This window comes from Neodiprion fabricii, chromosome 1 (genome assembly GCF_021155785.1).
Source record: "Neodiprion fabricii isolate iyNeoFabr1 chromosome 1, iyNeoFabr1.1, whole genome shotgun sequence".
In the NCBI taxonomy this organism is placed as follows: domain Eukaryota; kingdom Metazoa; phylum Arthropoda; class Insecta; order Hymenoptera; family Diprionidae; genus Neodiprion; species Neodiprion fabricii.
Window position 1 is genome coordinate 34,341,389 of NC_060239.1, and position 18,259 is coordinate 34,359,647.

Here is an 18,259-nt window from a genome sequence, read left to right on the forward strand (position 1 = left end):
CTCCCCCGGTTGCGGATATCTTCCGTCTTTTCTAAAGACGAAGCACTGCTCTAGTGGTTCCCTGATCGAGAAGGGGGAGCGCGAGCTGAGCTGGAGGAACGGCGGGGCTCCCACGATATCAATAATAAATCAAGGATAATTAAATCTCTCGTAGAAGCCCGCGACAGAGGCCCGTTTTCATTACGGCCGCATACCCGAGGTTCAGTTCGGATACCAAACTCAGTGACGGAGCTCTCTGATAAACGCGAGCGGCCTGTTGGGCGAAACTTTGATTGCGATCATCGTTACGAGGAAGTATTATTATTCACGATACGTTGCTTGGAATATAGGTGTGCGTAATTTCTGAGTTGGTCGTTTCCCTCGGAAGTGTCAGTCGCTGTCCGTGATTCAGTCCAATTATATTTCCAACGTATAGTTGCAGACTACGCGCGTCAGACGATGTTTGTTTACCGTCGTTTTTAGCTATTTAGGAGCCTGGGAGAGGCGGAGAGCTTTTTGCCCGCCCCGGAGGAATCGCGTGGGACGAAGAAGATTGAAATCCACGTTAATCCGTGGTACATCGAGAATTTGACGGAACGTCCGGTTTTTTGGTGCTTTCGACATTCCCTGTTCTCTTTCTGGCGGACCGCGAGGACGGGGATGGTGGTGGATTGAAAAAGCGTCGTCGGTGAGTAGGTAAACCATATCTTCACGGACGCGAAGGAGCCGTCGGTGTGCGAGTCCGCACCCTCGTCTCTCCAACCCCAGAGGCTCCCTTACGCCCCCGCCACCCTTGATGCCCGCGACGGCGGCCGTTCGCGTTATCGAACGAATGCGCGCGCAGTGAGCACACCGAGGGGCGTTCGTCTTGGCTGGCGGACACGAAACCACACCAACAGGACAGTTTGACAGAAGTTGCAGCTCTCCTGAGGAGCGCCCTCGAGGCTATCATCGGCGCTGTGAAACCGAGCAAGTGCAGTTCGTTGACGCGAGCGGACGACGAGGTGCTTCTAGAGTATTCCGACAATCACCGCGTGTCGCATTACTGCACATATTAAGGATTATCATCTCCTCGTTCTACGCCTGCAGAGACTGTGATATAGTGAGAGTAATTTATTGTTTTATTGACACCGTGCGGAGGACTGTGATAGAGAGTTGTTATACTCGTATAAGCGTGTAACGAGTATCGCTTATACTCAACAAAGATGCAGAACATTCTCGCATGACCGCGCCGGCCTTCCAACGACCAGCCGACCGTGTCACCCGTAGTAAACAACAAGTGCAGTGCTTCGTCGTAAACGCTCGACCGTACAGGTGAACCGTAGAACGTTATAATCGAAGCCCATCGGTGGTGAGAAGAGGGTATAACTAAAATAAATCGCAAACCGCCCAGTCGTTGGGGGAGGAAGCGAGAGTAGCCGAGTGGATCAGCGGTGAGCACCAAGGAGAAGGAAGAAGGCGGAGGAACCGGAGGCGGGTGCCGAGAGATTCGCGAAGGGGAATCGATCGCGCGATCGCCATTTTGCCGGGGCCCTTGTACCGCGGTGCATCTTCCCCAGGTTGCACGAGGAAGAACCACCGCCTTGAGTTCCGAGTATCGTGCGGCAGGGTGCAACAGCCTCGAGGCCAAGACGACGAGGGCCCGCAACCGTTTCGCTTAGGGGTTTTGGCTATTGATCGTCTCCGAGCAGCCGGGGTTCTCCGTTCTTCAGGGCGGCCATATTAACTGCCCGAAGCTCAAGACCGAAGGCAGGCTGGGCGGTCGGCTGAGCGAGGTGTTGGGTCCCGCCGTGGAGGAGGCCATTGAGCCCTGGGATGCACCCTCGCTGACGGGACCCAGCGGGACTTCGACGCCGAGGCAGGCGCCGCCGCCACCCCCGCCCCCACCCCTACCGCTAACCGCGTCCTCGCCGAGCCCCCCGCGACCCCCGAGGCCGCCGCCACCCCCGCCGCCCCCGCCCCAACAGCCCCAAGCCCTCGCCGTACCTACTCGGGCGAAGCTCGCCTCCGCGGCCAGGGCCCAAAACAAGAAGATGGGGACCGTGCTGTCGTTCAGTCCGCGGGACCGGCGTGGGTCCGGTTACCCGACCGCGGCCCATCAGCACCCCGCCGATTTCACCCTGAACAACTTCAACTATGAACAGCTGAACAACGCCAAGAACCGCGAGAATAAGGGCACGTCCTCGGTCGCGCCGGCGCCGACGAATCAGCCCAACAACAACTCGCTGCAGAACAATAATATCAATCTGAACTGCAACGACAACGCGAGGATAATATCCGAGAAGAATGCCCTCGACAAGAACCTCAAAAAGCACTCGCTGTTCATTAACGCTCTGTCGTGGAAACGGTTCAGCACTACCAACAACAACAAGAAGAAACTTGACAACAAAAATAAAAACATTACCTTCAGACAGCCTCTCGACAATATACCCATCGTTGATAAGAACAAGAACATACAGACCCCGCAGGTGAGTTAATTACGTCGTACGTTAGCTGCTCTTATTATATTTAGATTGAGTATTATAATGTACCTACGCTGTAAACTCGCAATCATCAGATAAGCGGTGATGAGTCTGATTCTCCTCGTCATCCTTCTCCGCGCGACGTTAAAACGTTGTCCAAGTCCTTATCAATGTCTAGATAACGCGTAGCCCGTTTGCAATGTGTTTGTGATTGTTTTATTTCTTAATTCTTTTTTCCTCCTTGCTCTAATTTCTCAACTCCGACATTGACGGTTCTCGAGACTTTTATTATTCAGCGTCGACGCTCAATGACTAATTCGAGGTTGCACCTACAACTGTTTCGTTAGTTCGTCGATGAATAAATACGCGTCTAGTAACGATTGCCTCGAACGAAAGTTAGTTTTTCGACTTTGGACATAGCATGACATTGACACGAGATTACTCATCAACGTCAGATCGTATCGCGCACACTGTGATAATAACTTGACGAGTACACGTAGACTAATCGCGTTCCATAACGATTCGCTTACCACGATTTTCACTAGAACCGGCACCCTTTTCACAGATCAAAGTACCCGTGACAAACAACAATCACACGACGCACAATCCAACCTGTGAAAAATTGGTCCAAAAACCTCTGCCCCCCGGCCCGAGGAAGACTGTTATTCAGGCCTCGACGTCGGAGCTGCTCAAGTGCCTCGGTGTCTACCTGCATGGGAAATGCACACGGTTGCGCGACTTCCAGGCTGGTGACGCGGTCGTTTGGCTAAAGAAAGTCGACCGGAGTCTGCTACTTCAGGGATGGCAGGTCAGTGAAAGAAAACCGATAAACAGTATCCGAGGAGCAGGCGAAACGATCCGCATTGACCGGGCGGATAACCGGCGTGCAGAGAACGTTAACCGGGGGCGTTGCCTTCGTTAAAACTGAACCCCATTTTGAATTTGCATTGTCGAACTGGGCCGGGTCGATAGCGCGGTAAATCCGATGAAATATCGTCCCTAATGGTATTCCAACAAAACAATCTCTCTAATGGTCCGACATCAAGCGACGTGGTGGATCGTAAATATTTACGAAAGCAGCGCCTGCGCAACGGTCGTTCGAATTTTTCCCCCAAGCCTTGCCGCTGGAGGTTGAATCCACTCGCTAGAAGACGGGTCAAAATGCCCCCTGTTATCCCCGGGGACCTGGACTCGTTTCGCTCGACACGGGGCGCGGCGTTTGTTCGACCAGCAATATGTTTCATCGGCCGCAGCCCTAAACCGGCGATGAAATCGGACCGTAAAACTGGAAGTGACGGTCCGAGACCGGCTGATGTAACGCACTCCGTATGCCGACTGTTCTATTTCATCGAACGGTGATTAGATTTGCAAAAGCTCGACATCCCCTGCGCTCGAGAGCTCCGGGAAAGCTCGTTTCGAGCCGGGGTGATTAGTGGTCGGGGCTTGCGCCGAGTAATCAGTGGACTCTTGGCCTAGTGCGGTTCGCTTGGTTATAGACTTGGTTTCGATGAAAGGGACGCGTGTCTCGCGGAGCGTGCAATCCTATCCGAAGAATCGACACGACGCGGACGTTGAGAGGGTGCCCGCAGCCCGACTCGTACATTCCACCGCTTCCTTTCACCGAAAACCCATTAGCCGGAACGAACAATGCGCCACGGTCCTTATCGGTCCCGATACAAGGGTCCTCGAAATCTCGAAGGTTTTACGTCCAAGCCCAAGAGTCGTCGTCGGCTGGGTGTGACTTACACTCGGGAATTATAGCGGGAGATTCGAGCTCGTTAAGTGAAAATTTGATGATTTTGATGATGAGTTGTACATACCGAGTACCAAGGTGACGCGGATCAGGGTCGAACGCACAGTATTCTCGCAGCTGTGGTGCAGCCACCCTTACCCAGTGCACCTAAAAGGCTACAACGCGCGCTGCTACGTCACGCGAATAAACACGCAGCGGGAAGCTTTCATCCGTACGGTTACACGCGGTTTAATTGCATCCGTATTGCGCCAGCCGCAAAGGGACGTCGCGACGCCCTACGGCGCAGGCATTACGTTAACGTCGACGCGTCGATATTGCGAAGAGGAAACTGATGCATGGGAAAGGGGAGCTTGCGTATCAAAGTCAAAGCCAGAGCGAAACTGGAAAAGAAGCGCAATCATTATCTCTGCACGAATCTCTACGTAGATACCTACATATTCATTTTCTATACAACAGGTTGCGCGATTCGAGCTTTTCGAATCGAACCGCAGCCTTCGTCCACATTTCCTCGAATTTTCGATAGCTTCGTTAACGCCGGATGCGACGGGACGTCATCCGGGGGCCAGACGCCACCCTCGCCCCAACAGAGGGCAATGCCTTCCCGGCAACCCCAAACTCTGGGGGGTGTGCAGAAATGCCGAAGGGGTCACGTGCGCGGGAATTAGACTTATGGGTGGTGGTGCGTTGTACGCCAAAAGCGAGGGTGCTTGCGCGTAGCGTACGTGTGTGTAAGAAAGCGCGATTACGTAGGGCACACGCGCGTGGAATAGAGCCGACTGATCAGCCCCCCCGTGGGGAACGTGTGGAAAAATGCGTAGCTGATACAAGGGCATTCAACCTTTGTGCGTAGGAAAAAGCTCCGCGAAGCTGTGTAAGTCGTATAAGCACATCTGCGTACAAGCTGCAGCGGTGTTACGCGTTCCGAGTCCCGTGGGTTTGGAACTTGCCAAATTACGTCTGCTAGGGAATTCTTGAGGGAATTTAGGTTGTTTAGGAAACGCGGGAGGGATCCTTCTGCCCTTCAAGTTGCACATAATTAACCAGCTTGCGAATGAGCGTCCGCTTGACGAAGCGCCGGAATCACCAGCCCAGATTTGCCTGACAGTCGGAGCGTGTTCAAAAAGTTTACACTTTGAATAAGTAAGCAGCTCTCTTTTATTGTTCCTACTTTTCTCGCTGTGATACCACTTCGGAAATCATGCTACTTCGACTAGTGATTTTATGCATTCGCTGAAAGCCTTCCACCTCTTATTTGTCGCTGTTAAGCGCTGCAGCTTAATTGAGGCTCGTGAGCTTACTTCACGGTTCGTCAAACGTACGGTGATTATCAATGTGGCAGAGGTGTTTAGTAGTTGATCAATATTGGCTGTTCGTTATTCAAATACCAAATATTTAATTCCATTTCCGAAAGGATTCATTTAGACAAATTTTCAACAACTCTTCACGCATGCGCTTCGTTTACAGTATTCACAGTTAGTGCTTTTACTAATTCTGCCGCATGGCTGTTACGCCTTTGGGTCTCGGTCGAGGACGGTATATCCAATCCCACTTCTCTGCCACCAGTGCACACCATGATTCGTGAATGCAAGGACCGTTTTCGTCGCGTCTGACGTATCCTGGCTTGCACACACATCCGTTACGTATACAAACCTGAAGAATAAATAGCATGGTCGTGTATTAGTAGTCGATGTAATTTTTCAAGAAACAAGATTGTGCAAAAATGATAGTGATAATTCGTTACTTAAAATTACACAACCGATTGCCTACCTTGGGACAAAATTTTGGCTTAAGTTGACCGCATGTGAATTCACATGGATTTCCACATTTCGTCGTTATTGTGTTCGGTCCGCAATATGGTAACGCGGGGTGCACCGATATTATGTCTTGTCGTAAACTCGCCGCTGATAGATTTGTGCAATACAAAAAGTTGAGCTCAATATCATGTTCGTTTTTGATATTAATTTTTTATATCATAATTAACTATCGTTTAATGTTTTCACATTTCTTTGGTGATTCGTGTCGCCTTTTCGACGTACAAAAACGACCAATCTATTCGGAAAAGTCGAAAGTAATCGACTCTCACACAGTGAACGTGGAAAGAAAGAAATGAAATGCGAAATACTTACATGTGACAACGTCGAGTAAGAATAGAATCAAACAAACATATGACCCACGTATCATGTCGACATTGGTCTGTCACGGTTCAGACAATACTGGTGAGATATTTTTTTCAATTTATTCACGGTTAAACATGTTCCTTGAACAGCCCACGCAGCTGTTATTCGACTTACAGCGAAGTGTCGTCCTCGTTACTTTTGTTTGTACAATTGCGACCATTTTATTCATCCATAATTATTTTTGCAATCCATTTCGAACGGAACGTACAACGGAGTTGTTATAATCAGAAAAATCAGTTGTGCCAGAACATGGCTTGAAGTTACTTATGTGAAAGTACGAATACAATCACTCAAGTGCATCTCAGTTGTTCGTTGCAAATTTTTGAGTTAAAACTTTGTGGTAAATGAAATCGTCTAGTTTTGCGATGGAAAAGCGAATCTACATACTTCATGAGTGGAAACAGATGTCTTGGTTGTGTTGCTAATTATTTCCACATAATGTGGTGCCGGAATAACATAACTAGCGAGTTCGTAATCTTCTCTGGATCAGCCTGGATGTGCTTTCTTGATAACAACGTGACGTAATAGTTTTACAAATTTATTGAATCAAGGGCTGGGTGAAAAATGTGGGTATCCAACCCCTAGCACGTCTTATTTATTGTATTTAACTGCAGTCACAAACACCTTCCGTATTATCCTAATTATCCCGATCAGCTTATATAATATCATTATACACACGTATGTTAAAGATGCCACACATTTATGGCGATCGTTTCTCACATTATAAGACAGATAAAGTGACAATTTACATCTCCACGGTCCCAATTTCCTTCGCCTTACGATTCGTTCGCAAAGTTGTTCCAAGTGTTTAGGACAATGGCGACGCACATGCGTTCTGCAAGATTAATTGTTTTTCAAATGAAACGAAGCTTATGAGAGGTAGTGGCGATAATTGTGAAGGCCAGAACAATGACCTACATCTATATAACGTAAAGAATGTTGCTATCAGGCTATATAGATACATAGTAGCGACTGAGGTTGAGTTCATTCTTATCTACTCTGGCTTTTGGGTCGGATTTTATACGATTTAATTAGATGGCTTACGAAGTAATAAATGCTATCGGACTTTCGACAGAAATGAACTCACTAATCAGTACATATTTGTTTTTGCTATCTATAAATACATTTATTTATTGCCAAGAGTTGGTGGGGAGGTGTAAAAAGCTGCAGCCACCAGTTTTCTACCTCCCGCCCCCCTGAGTCGCAGCCTCTTTTTTTCCATGTCCTTTTTCGGAGTCGCTTGAGGACATCTCTCTCTTATCTCGGTGCTTCGGCTACTGAAATTTCTATACCAGTTCTCAAAAGTTAATGACCCGATGATCGCATAGCTTATTGCAAAAGGCTTACTTTCGTTGGCTTGCATTCCGATGTAAAATTTTTCAAGATCAGTTACGATGAATGTACGATGTTATATAATTTTCATACCAGCTAGCTACTCTCGGAAAATGGAAGATTCGAACTTGAAAATAGTCTTTGAAGAGTTCATGTCAAGTCGAATTCCGAATAAAGTAAAATTTAATAATAATAATAATAATAATATTAATAATAACGCTGTGAGCATCCATATAAATAACTCACAGAGACACGTTTCAAAGCATGTTCGAGTAGAATATCAACATCTATGAGGGTAATGGCTTACACGAGAGTATCGTAGTTAAATTCCACAGTGCTATTACACATTGTACCGTATAAGTGATAAGATAAAAATACCGCACAAGGTTTCGTGTAAATTCAACGCTCCATGAATAATCATTTAATTGGTAGTGGATCGTTAACGCAGGTAGAATAAATACGTGGGCTAAATTAAAGTTGAATAGGATGTTGTGATGGCGTAACTGAATTCCCGGATCGTAGCCGGAACAACGTGGTAACGGTCAACTTTCAAAACACCCTCCATTATTGACTTGACATTTTACTACGACTTATTTTTTGTGCGTAATTGCAGTGAGCCAATTATAGATCGAAGATACGATCAAAGACATTTCTTCTTAACTGTGAACACTGTGACTTTTGCAACAAATTGTCCGAAAGGTTTTGCAAATCTGGAAAGCTCAGACTCAAACGCATCGCGCTGTATTTATAGACGCTGAAGTGAAATAATTAAAATTAAGTAAACTCTCGACGCGTTCCAAAAATTGATACATACCTATGTTGAATCAGTTTTATTCGGAGAAAATGATACAATCATCAGAGATTAGCATGTATTTGTAGGCGTAGTCTTTCATAGACGTTAACCATGACTTCAGTTCGATAATAAGAATGCTCATTTCTCATCCACTTTATGTAGGGCAATCCGATTTAAGGCGATCTCATGATTCCAAGTAAATACTAGCGCACGGTGATAAACTTCATCGGAGGGGCATTCCCTGAAATCTGTACCATATGCACGAACAATATTTGAACATTGGTGTTTGGGTAGTTGTGTATAAGTCCATGCAAGATTTGCAGTAGATTGGAAGGCAGATATAAATATATAATCATGCCCGTTAACGTGCATTCAACTCACGGGAAACCACGAAACATTCTACGTGCAAGATATGTTCTTATAATAGTTCGAATGATGATGTTCGCTTCAGTCGTAGCCACTCAACAGTTTGTGATTAAAATATTTTTTACAATCGATATATCCGTTAAAACCATTTAAGTATTCACACAATCGTATGATGCAATGGTCAAGATTGAAAATGACACCACAGAAAAATATTCAAATACTGCTTAAACCATATTTTTCTAACCGAAAAGGCAATAAATTTATAATTGAAAAATAATAAATATTGCTATCAAAAGCAAACATTATCATTCGATGTACTTCACACTTGTGTTATTACTGCAATACCTGCAACACGAAGAAAGAAAAACGAAACAAACACATTTCCATCAACAGAATCGCAAGATTCCTCCACTGAAGACTTTTTCTTGGTAGACATTTTCCGTATATAACCATGCCGGAAAACAAATCCAACTGCACTTATATCTTCTTCGGTTTTTAGTTAACTTTGCTGAACAATTAGATTGGCTACGGGGTCAAATATCACCCTCACAATTGATAGCGGTAATGAAACTTATAGCAGAATATAAAACAAATTCCATTAAATTACGTATTCTTGACGAATTTATTAGGCACCAAAATGATACCGAGTCTTCTTATATTTTCTAAAAATTTTTGCAACGCCAGTACCTTTCAGGGTATAACCTTTTATTCGCATATAAGTCGGAAAGCCTGATCGTGTTCAAATTCGAAGTAATAATGTAGGTATTTAAATGACGTATGCCCAACCTGCGTCATTCGCGCGAATAATGTAAAATAGTATAGTACATGCGTATATAAATAAACACCGCAGATCGATACAACGGTTGTTCAGTAATTAAGTCGATCGATCAAGGCCGCAAGACAATAAGAAACTATAGCCGGTGAGCAATGTAAAACGTATCGTTGATGTACAAGGTAACCTGCACGTTTCGCACGTGGCTTCCAGGAGGAATTTGGTCAAAGTTGCAATTCACCTGGGAAATATATCGTATGTGACCTCACGCCCGTCACCATGAGTGATCGGAATGGCGCAGTAAAATCGACGGCAGCATCGTTACTGTAAGGCGAATTAAGCCAAACGTCGCTGGTCGGCGTCAAAGAGCGTGGAACACGGGGAAAAATCCAATTATGAGAATCCATATCAATATTTTTGCGATCCAGCGCAGCTGGTCATCCACGTCGTCGACGTCGGTGAACGAACAAACTTCTCTGTTCACGGGACGCGAGCTAGACGTAAAGTCGAGAGGGCAGTTCTCGATTCATGCTGGACAGCTCAACCGCGAAGCCAAAAAAATACCGCGTTATGTCTTGCGCACGTGTGGCGAGTCCGCCGCCTAGTTTCAGGTGGAGGATAAAAATGCGAAAAGAACCGTCACAGTCCGACCATCCCCTGATTCGAAACCTCGTAAAAACCGAATCTCAATTGAATTATTTTATTTCGAACGAAAGCAGAATGATTCACCCTGCAGTAAATATTGTAACCCGATCCCGTTTTCTTAAGGGTTTGGAAGAATTCTCAATTTCCTCGACAACCCCTCTAGTTCCTTCACCCTTCAGCTAGGGGGGTGATAATATGATTCAAGCCGGAGGCGCCGGTCGATAATTTCGATTAATCATCTTCTACGGGCCTTTGATTCGTCTTGGGTATAGCATCTACATCAACGCAACGCGTCAACACATTTCGTGACTCGAGACCGAAACGAGGGTGGTGTTGTCCAGGGTGAGGCAGGGTAAAAAGGGGAAAAGGCAGGGCGCCAACCCCTCGAATATCGACCGATCGACTCTACGTCGTACATTCGTGTACAGGTGTGCTTTTACACGGAGTCGAATTTCGAAAAATAATCTCCGGAAACGAATGACGTAAGGTTGGAAGATGAGGAAATATTTTGTACCAAGACGGTGACTTTGACTATTGAAATCCAGAAACCGGCACGTGTCGTTTAATTTGAACCTAGGTAACTTTTCACTGGCTTCCTTCGGTACAGTACGAGTTCAAAGCCGACTAATTTCTGGATGAGAATACCAAGGTACCTGCAGCAGAAAAGGAACAAAGCCGAAGTGATTTTTTTTTTCATCTATAATAATTAATTTCCATTTTCGACTCTTGCATGCTCCGAGTACGCGAATACATGATGTCTCGGAAATAGAACAGCGCAATATGAAGCTGTTCTTAAGCGACTGGGCTCGGTACACCAGCCGTGACCAAAGCTGACCCAATTTATATAATTAGGTGAAAAGCTGCTGTGATGTGTTGTAATTGAATATTTACTCACGGAAATTTCCAGGTAACACGCTCTGCCCTGCCTTAAACATTCTGAAAAGCATGACTGCGCCGTTGGTATAAGCATTCCGCAATTGTACCACCCAGGCATCGATGTATGACTTATAAATACGCCACACTCGATACGCAGTCACCATTCCGACAGTACAGGGTGATTAATATTACGTACCTACGACAATAAAGTTCTGCGGCTACCTCATCAAGTGGTTACGTGTATCATGGTAAAAGTTACATCATACGTCATACTCCGATAATTGCAGCAGTAAGTAGTTCCCGATGGGCTGGACGTTTGTCGTATAATAGATTCCGCGGCGTCGCCGAGGCTCGAGAAGACGTCGTAAAATCATACCAAGCTATTTTATCCGAATTCGAGAAATCAATTACTTGCCATTTCCTTGGCGATTGGTTGAGTTCACCGGCTGCGCGTCGTTTTCCGCTGAATCAGGGAAACCGCTATCTCCGGGAAATAATTCGTACCGGTGATCAAAGTTAAACAGACGTGAGTAGATTTCGCCGGATCACGCAAGAGCGGCAGTTTAACATTAAAAAGGCGCAAGTTTTTGATATAAGAAACGAGAATATCAATTGTTGATCGTTTTCCCTGTATCAAAGTAGATTTAAGTCGTTCAAAGAAAAAACAACAAATTTTTTTGCGTGAGAGAAATTTTGATCGTAATAAAGGCAAATGTTTAAAGTCACAGCTCAAATCAATTTCATTATACATAACAGATTGGCAGTGATCAACACGAATCTCTCTTTGTTGTCGTGTATTTTGTGTATTCGAATCTAATTGTAACTAATCGACTGTGTTTAATTTTGTGACAAGTAATATTAGTATAATGTTTCGTCGGATATCGTTCTCAGTAACTTCACCGTTCCACCGATCCTTCCGAAGTGTAATGTTTTTGTATCACACCAGATATCAAAATACCCTGTAATGGCGCTGCCACCACAGGCAATTAAATTATCAAGGACGTGCAAATTTTACAACGACGACGGCAGCAGGCTGCTGGCTAGAGTCCCCGGTATCGGGGGCATCGATCCTGTCGGGTCAACCAGAGGCCTCACCGACTTCGAGGACGTCGAAAGGTCCACCTCGAATTCTGTTTGACCCCCCTTGGCTCTCTTTTATCGAATTGAGAAGATCGCTCAGGATTTCTCTGTCTATCATGGAAGCTCGGTGTGTACCGCTTGTTGCGATAAAACTTGTGGCACGACCTCCATTTTGGCTTGAAAGCACTCGTCACGTGACCTTATCGTACGCAAGCTTCTCTCTTCACTCTATTTCACTTCAACGAATCTTCCGAAAAAAAATCTGCTCCCGTCTATCTCTTCGTCGGTATATGAGAATCGTGGGGCACTCCCGTCTATTTTTGCCGATGCCAATTAGCGAGATGTTTTTCCTGCATTTCCGGTCGCCCGCTTCTCGCTGCACGAGTCTCAATTAAATGTTTTCGCGTGTTAATTTCACCCGCGGAGTGTTTTCCCCGACTAAGTAGGTTCAGCCAGGTAAATGGATCACCGGAGGCTGGGTGCGCAGGCCGGTTCTCCTCCTCTTCGTGGGGCGGATACCCCTTTCGCCGTGGACCCGGATGAACTAGATACCTGGAGAACGATCGATGCCCTAGATGAATGCGGTCGCAGCAGCGGATGCGACCTGAATCGTTTCGCCCGCTTTCGTGCGGCCGGTTGCAGAGACCATTTTTATGTCCTCTACGGAATTATTATTGCACCTGAAACTGGGAAGGGGAGTGGAGTATATTGGGTCGATTCGATCCCTTCCGAAGCAGGAATCTTGGGATTGTTTACTTGCCGACCGATCCGAACTTCCCTGAATTTATGGGTCGAGTTTTACACGATCTTCATCCGGTTTCATATACCGTACCTTAAAGTTCTTGAAACAAGGACGCTAACTTTGAGGAACTGCCGAAGAGGTTTGCCGGAACCGCAATTCGACGCGCAGCAGTGAATTTTAATGGCGCAGTTTTTCTTTTTGTTTCTTCAATTCTTTGATCCATTGATAAAGTTTGCCGGGAGATTATTATACTTGAGATTATACTGCGGCGAACCCGTCTCGGGTTTACCGAGCTATTGATTAGCCGATCGTTAAGGCTGTAGGCGTCTGCTGCTGGACTTGTAAGCCCTAAAACACGCGACATACGAACCGTGACTCACTCTTCTGTCTGCCACGATAAAACGGGCTCACTCGGCTTTCTCTGCACGCGAACCGTATTATTACACTTATCTTGAAAGGGAGAAGAGCCCAGTTTCTGCAAAATATTCAACCACTAGACAGATATTGAATGAATGGAGGAGAAAATAGAAACTATTTTCGAGACGATCGGTGAACCTTGGATCGTACAATTTCACCGTATCGACGTGCACTTTTTGCATTCGAGAAAGTGCAGCCCCGTGTTTGATACTTGTAAAAAATTTCATTCGTTTTTTTCACTCCGCTCTTAAGAGGATTGGATCTAGATTGCCCGGCGCTATCAACATCAATTTAATTACTCCAGGTATCTCCTTATGGATGGCCGAGGAATTATCGCGACTAGTTTCTTCCAATTATCTAATTTGTCACGAAGCCGTCTTCGCGTGACTTTTCTGAGCCAGGGGCAATAATTTCGTAATTCATTAATAAGAAGCCACGATTTATCTCGCAATCAGGCGAGAGTGACTCCGCCTCGTTCTTAATCTCTCCTTTTTCTTACCTTCGGCAGGACGTCGCCTTCATCAACCCCGCGAACGTCGTGTTCGTGTACATGCTGGTTAGAGAGTTGGTCGACGGCGAGGAAGCCTCGGAGAAGGAGCTCCAGGCGACGGTATTGACGTGCTTGTACTTGAGCTACAGCTACATGGGTAACGAGATAAGCTATCCCCTGAAGCCCTTCATTATCGAGGACAACAAGGACAAATTCTGGGACCGATGTCTCCTGATCGTCAATCGACTTAGCGCTAAAATGCTTCGCATTAACAGCGAACCCGGATTCTTCACGGAGATCTTCACCGAGCTCAAGGTCAGTATGGACATTCACTGCACTTTGGACAGGAATGACAATATTCTTTACAAAGTTTACAACTGCATCTTATTTACCGAAATTGCTTACTCGTCGCAAGTTTTATTCCAGATTGGGAAACGTCGTAATAATTGTTTGCTCAACGAGTTTCATTCGATTATTCGAGTTGTCTCTGTTATCGGATATTCAATTCTCCCATTCAAATATCTGAAAGTTGGAATTTTTTAACTTCCGTTAGTCATTAAATGTTCGAGGATCAAACTCCTGGGTTGAAAACTAACGATTCCGCATCTTTTGCCAGTGATCAATACTCAGTATTTTTATTGTATGATAAACCATTGATTTTCAGATGACTACAGTTCTTTTACAATCGGTGAATAAGTTTTCGAGTGAAAAGCTGACGGCTTTCATCTCTTCCTATTTATACATTCGTAATAAAATATCGTACATTAATTTTATGGATACCTACGATGCACGAGTACCTTTGTCAACAATTTCGAATGTCTGCTATTATCATTAAAATGGTGTTTTTCAATTACCCAACCTTCTTTGGAGGAAATGGTGGCAGACTGTCCACTTACCTCTCAAGTTCCTCAATCAGCAAAGACTGTTAGTTTTGTTACCTTCATAGTGTACCTATATTACAGACGAAATTCTGTGTCCTCTGTGTAAGCAAGAAGAGAAAAATGATATCTGTGATGGTAATTGAGAAAATTCCTGTGATTCGCAGGCATGCGGAGCAGGAGATCGAGGAACCCTGGCTGGCAGCGGTCTGGAGCGGAGCCTCGTCGTCTCCGGAATCGCCGTGCCAACCAAGGCAGCTTGACGGAGTTACACACACCTGCTGGTGCGCATCGCCAGGCACGGGTGTGACGTCACGACGCTCTGACCGCCGGGTCGCCGACGAGGAGGAGCATCCGCGGCCTGATTCGTCCCTGTCGTCCCCGTCACCGTCGACCTCCGGAGGTGCCGCGCACCCGCGTCCTCCAGCCCCGCAGCGTAAAAAGGGCGCCTCGTACACGATCGAGGACCTGGACGCGATAGAGCCGGCGCCGCTGCTCGACGTTGAAGAGGGCGCGACGTCTTCGGGGATGAAATGCAGCTGCTTGGAGCCGCTGCGGAAGCACCGGAGCGTCGAGACGCGATGGGCGAACAGTTTCCTGTCGCCCGAGGAGCCGCGATGGGAGTTCAGGGGGCGGGGAACGAGAGCCGGGAACGCGGACTTCCGGTGGGAGCTTCACGCGTCGCAGACCGACGTCGACATCGCCAGGAGTTCAAGGTCAAAGTGCACTTGTCCGCGCGGCAGCTTCGCCTCGGACGCAAACAGGCGGCCGGCCGAGCGCGGCGACCTGCGGAAGCATCACAGCGCCGAGACCGACAAGTGGACGCTTCACCCCGACGCTGCGGCGCCCCGTCACCACCTCCGCAAGCACAACAGCGACGACACCCGCATGGCCCGCGACGCGAGGTGGACCCTCCAGGTACCCGAGGTCTTTCCGAACCCCGGGAAGACCCGATGCACCTGCTCGAAGGCCAAGCGGCTCTCCCTGTCGCCGGCGAACGCCTCCCCCTCACCCGAGCACCACGAGCACTCGGCGTCCTGGGTCTATCACGCGCAGTCGTCTACCCCGGACGTCAAACCCTCGAAGAAACACGCGGAGACTACGACGACTGTCAAGGACGCCAAGAGTCCGGAGGTAAGAGCGAAGCCCGCCGGTCGCGAGCTGAGGAGGCAGACCAGGGTCGAGTCGCAGACTACCTCGAAGAGGTGGGACCTCAGGGAGCAGGCCGACGAGCCCGGGCCTGACGAGGGCTGCGGAAAGTTGGCGCTGCAGCAGTTCCGGTTCGCCGGTAAAACGCACCTCTCGTTGCCGCTCGAGAAGCGGGGGTCGAGCTGGCTCGGGGCTCAGAAGTCGCTGGGCGACGCGGCCGCGGTAAAGATCTGCAAGAACAAGCAGAAGACGCTCTCCCCGGAGCCGGTCGACGCGGCGAAGACCGGACGTCCGATATTTCCGGAAATCGCTATTACCGACGAGCCGGTTTCCGGCGTCCGCGCTGCCAAGGTGGAACCGAAGCTCCGCAGCCCGCACGACGAACGCCCCAAGGACAGCTGGTCCCCCTTCGGTCCCGTGACTCCGACCTCCTTTCCGCCCCCCATGCAGCCCTCGACGCAGCCGGAGGACGACGCCCGGTGGAAGTTCCTGAACCAGATATCCCCTTTTCCGATCTACCAGGGTGCATGGAAGGAGCATCCCTCCCCCAGTTTTCCCATCGATCCCTGCGCGTCGGTGCGACGCGCCAAGTCCGAGGAGGCGAAATCGCGCAGCCGGCAGCGGCCGCAGCTGATCCGCTGTAAGGCCCTGCTCGAGGTCCCGGCCGTTGAGCACCACGCGAAGAGGTCGCTCAGCGAGGAGGTGCCGAGGTACAGAATGCAAAACGAGACCGCGACGCGGGGACCGAACCGAGCGAGGAGCGAGGAGGGCCCGAAATACGGGGACCCTTGGTTCGCGAACAGCATCGTCGCCGAGTCGACGGAGATGTGCGAGTACGTGACTACCGTTTGATTGCGAATCTATGACGACGAGTGTAAGACGGATAATTACGGGAGAAAGGTAAATTCGCAATTAACCGGCAAGGCCTACCTATACCTATACATATATACACATATTACGCATAGCGAGAAACGTGTAACGTTATACCCGATATGTTATAACCAAATTATACAATATTGTATACATTGAGTTGTAGGTGATTGTAGATGCGGGCAGTTCTCACTGCATCTCTCGATGCGCAACCGATGCGCGTGTCACATACGTGATATTATATACCTACGTGCGAATTGTCGTAAATGTATGTCGCGTCAAATGCGCAAACGTCAGAAACTTGAACACGCACCGTGCTCCCGATTTTCGTTACGATGTTATTACGATATATGCGGTGAAATGGTCGTATGACATACGACTCAACGGCGAATCTCCGACGACCTGTAATATCGCGTTAAAACGAATATTTTCAGGCTGCGGTGCTTGCCTTCGTATCTCTGTAACTCTTTACCGCGCACGCGGTAAATCCATCGACGCGTATCATAGGTATATATAATCCACGTCGCCGGTTGGTCCTGCATAGATCGCGGTTTGCGGGCGATATTTATGTAATGTATAATAAACAAGGTCTGGTGACGAGTAGTTCGTAATAAATATAAAAAAAAAAAAAACAAAGAAATAAATAAACATAATGATGATAATATTGATATAACGACAAGTTGTAGCGCGTAAGTATAGATGTAACCCGTAAACTTGAAAGAGAGAAAGAGAAAATGAGGATAGGAAAAAGAAATAAGAACAAAGAAAAAAAAAAAAAAAAGAGAGAGGAAGAAGAAAATAACGTTCAACCAAAAATTTAATAAACTATATAAGCGAGTGAGGTGAAAACGGAGGAGAAACATTAATTAATTACTAGAAGACAACTATTTGTAAGTAAACAAAATGACAATGATGCTCACGAACCAGTGAAACAATCCAACTGCATTGAGAGAGAAATCAAGCAAATTATATACCCGCTGAACGTTGCCGAACAGCGGGCACTGCCCGGCTTTATTAAAGTGTAATTGGTACCCCCATATTGTTCGTTTTCGATTCGATGTACAAAAGTGTAAAAGAAACTATGAAAGTCCGAGCTTGCAGCGTGAACTGCGCGTTATACGCACACGCGGCGAAGCTGATGAAAGAAGTATTGTATGATTGGTGCAGATTCGATGCCGATTGAAGGCGGAGTCGTGATCGCTAACAATAAGTTCGGTTCTCGAATCAAACACGTGTTTCGTAAAGTTTAGTTGTTGGTGCCCCGAGGAGTTTGCGAGGTGGCCCAGTGCCGGCGCGTGCAATATTAATTAGTATAAATTTTAGCCAATTAAGTGGAAACGAGGGTATTCTTTGATACACCTAATTCCCATTCCGCGTTATCACGATTTGATATTATTCGTTGACTTTGGGTTGTTGTCGCACGACGCATGACGCCCAGCATGATGCATATATGCATATATTACTTACTCAACCTGAGT

The 18,259-nt window shown here is 47.2% G+C and overlaps 2 protein-coding genes across 2 annotated transcripts; one reads left to right on the forward strand and one right to left on the reverse strand.

Annotated features, from left to right (window-relative positions):
- The first annotated feature begins 823 nt into the window (after window positions 1–823).
- Window positions 824–15,056, forward strand: LOC124177364 (cyclin-dependent kinase 5 activator 1). The gene is made up of 4 exons (XM_046559681.1): window positions 824–2,447; window positions 3,007–3,249; window positions 13,903–14,199; window positions 14,930–15,056. The coding sequence occupies exons 1-4, from the start codon at window positions 2,013–2,015 to the stop codon at window positions 15,023–15,025; spliced, it is 1,071 nt and encodes a 356-aa protein (XP_046415637.1). The 5' UTR covers window positions 824–2,012; the 3' UTR covers window positions 15,026–15,056.
- Window positions 5,568–6,455, reverse strand: LOC124177379 (cysteine-rich venom protein 1). The gene is made up of 3 exons (XM_046559707.1): window positions 6,321–6,455; window positions 5,962–6,095; window positions 5,568–5,844 (listed from the first exon to the last, which is right to left on the reverse strand). The coding sequence occupies exons 1-3, from the start codon at window positions 6,373–6,375 to the stop codon at window positions 5,680–5,682; spliced, it is 354 nt and encodes a 117-aa protein (XP_046415663.1). The 5' UTR covers window positions 6,376–6,455; the 3' UTR covers window positions 5,568–5,679.
- Window positions 15,057–18,259: the final 3,203 nt, after the last annotated feature.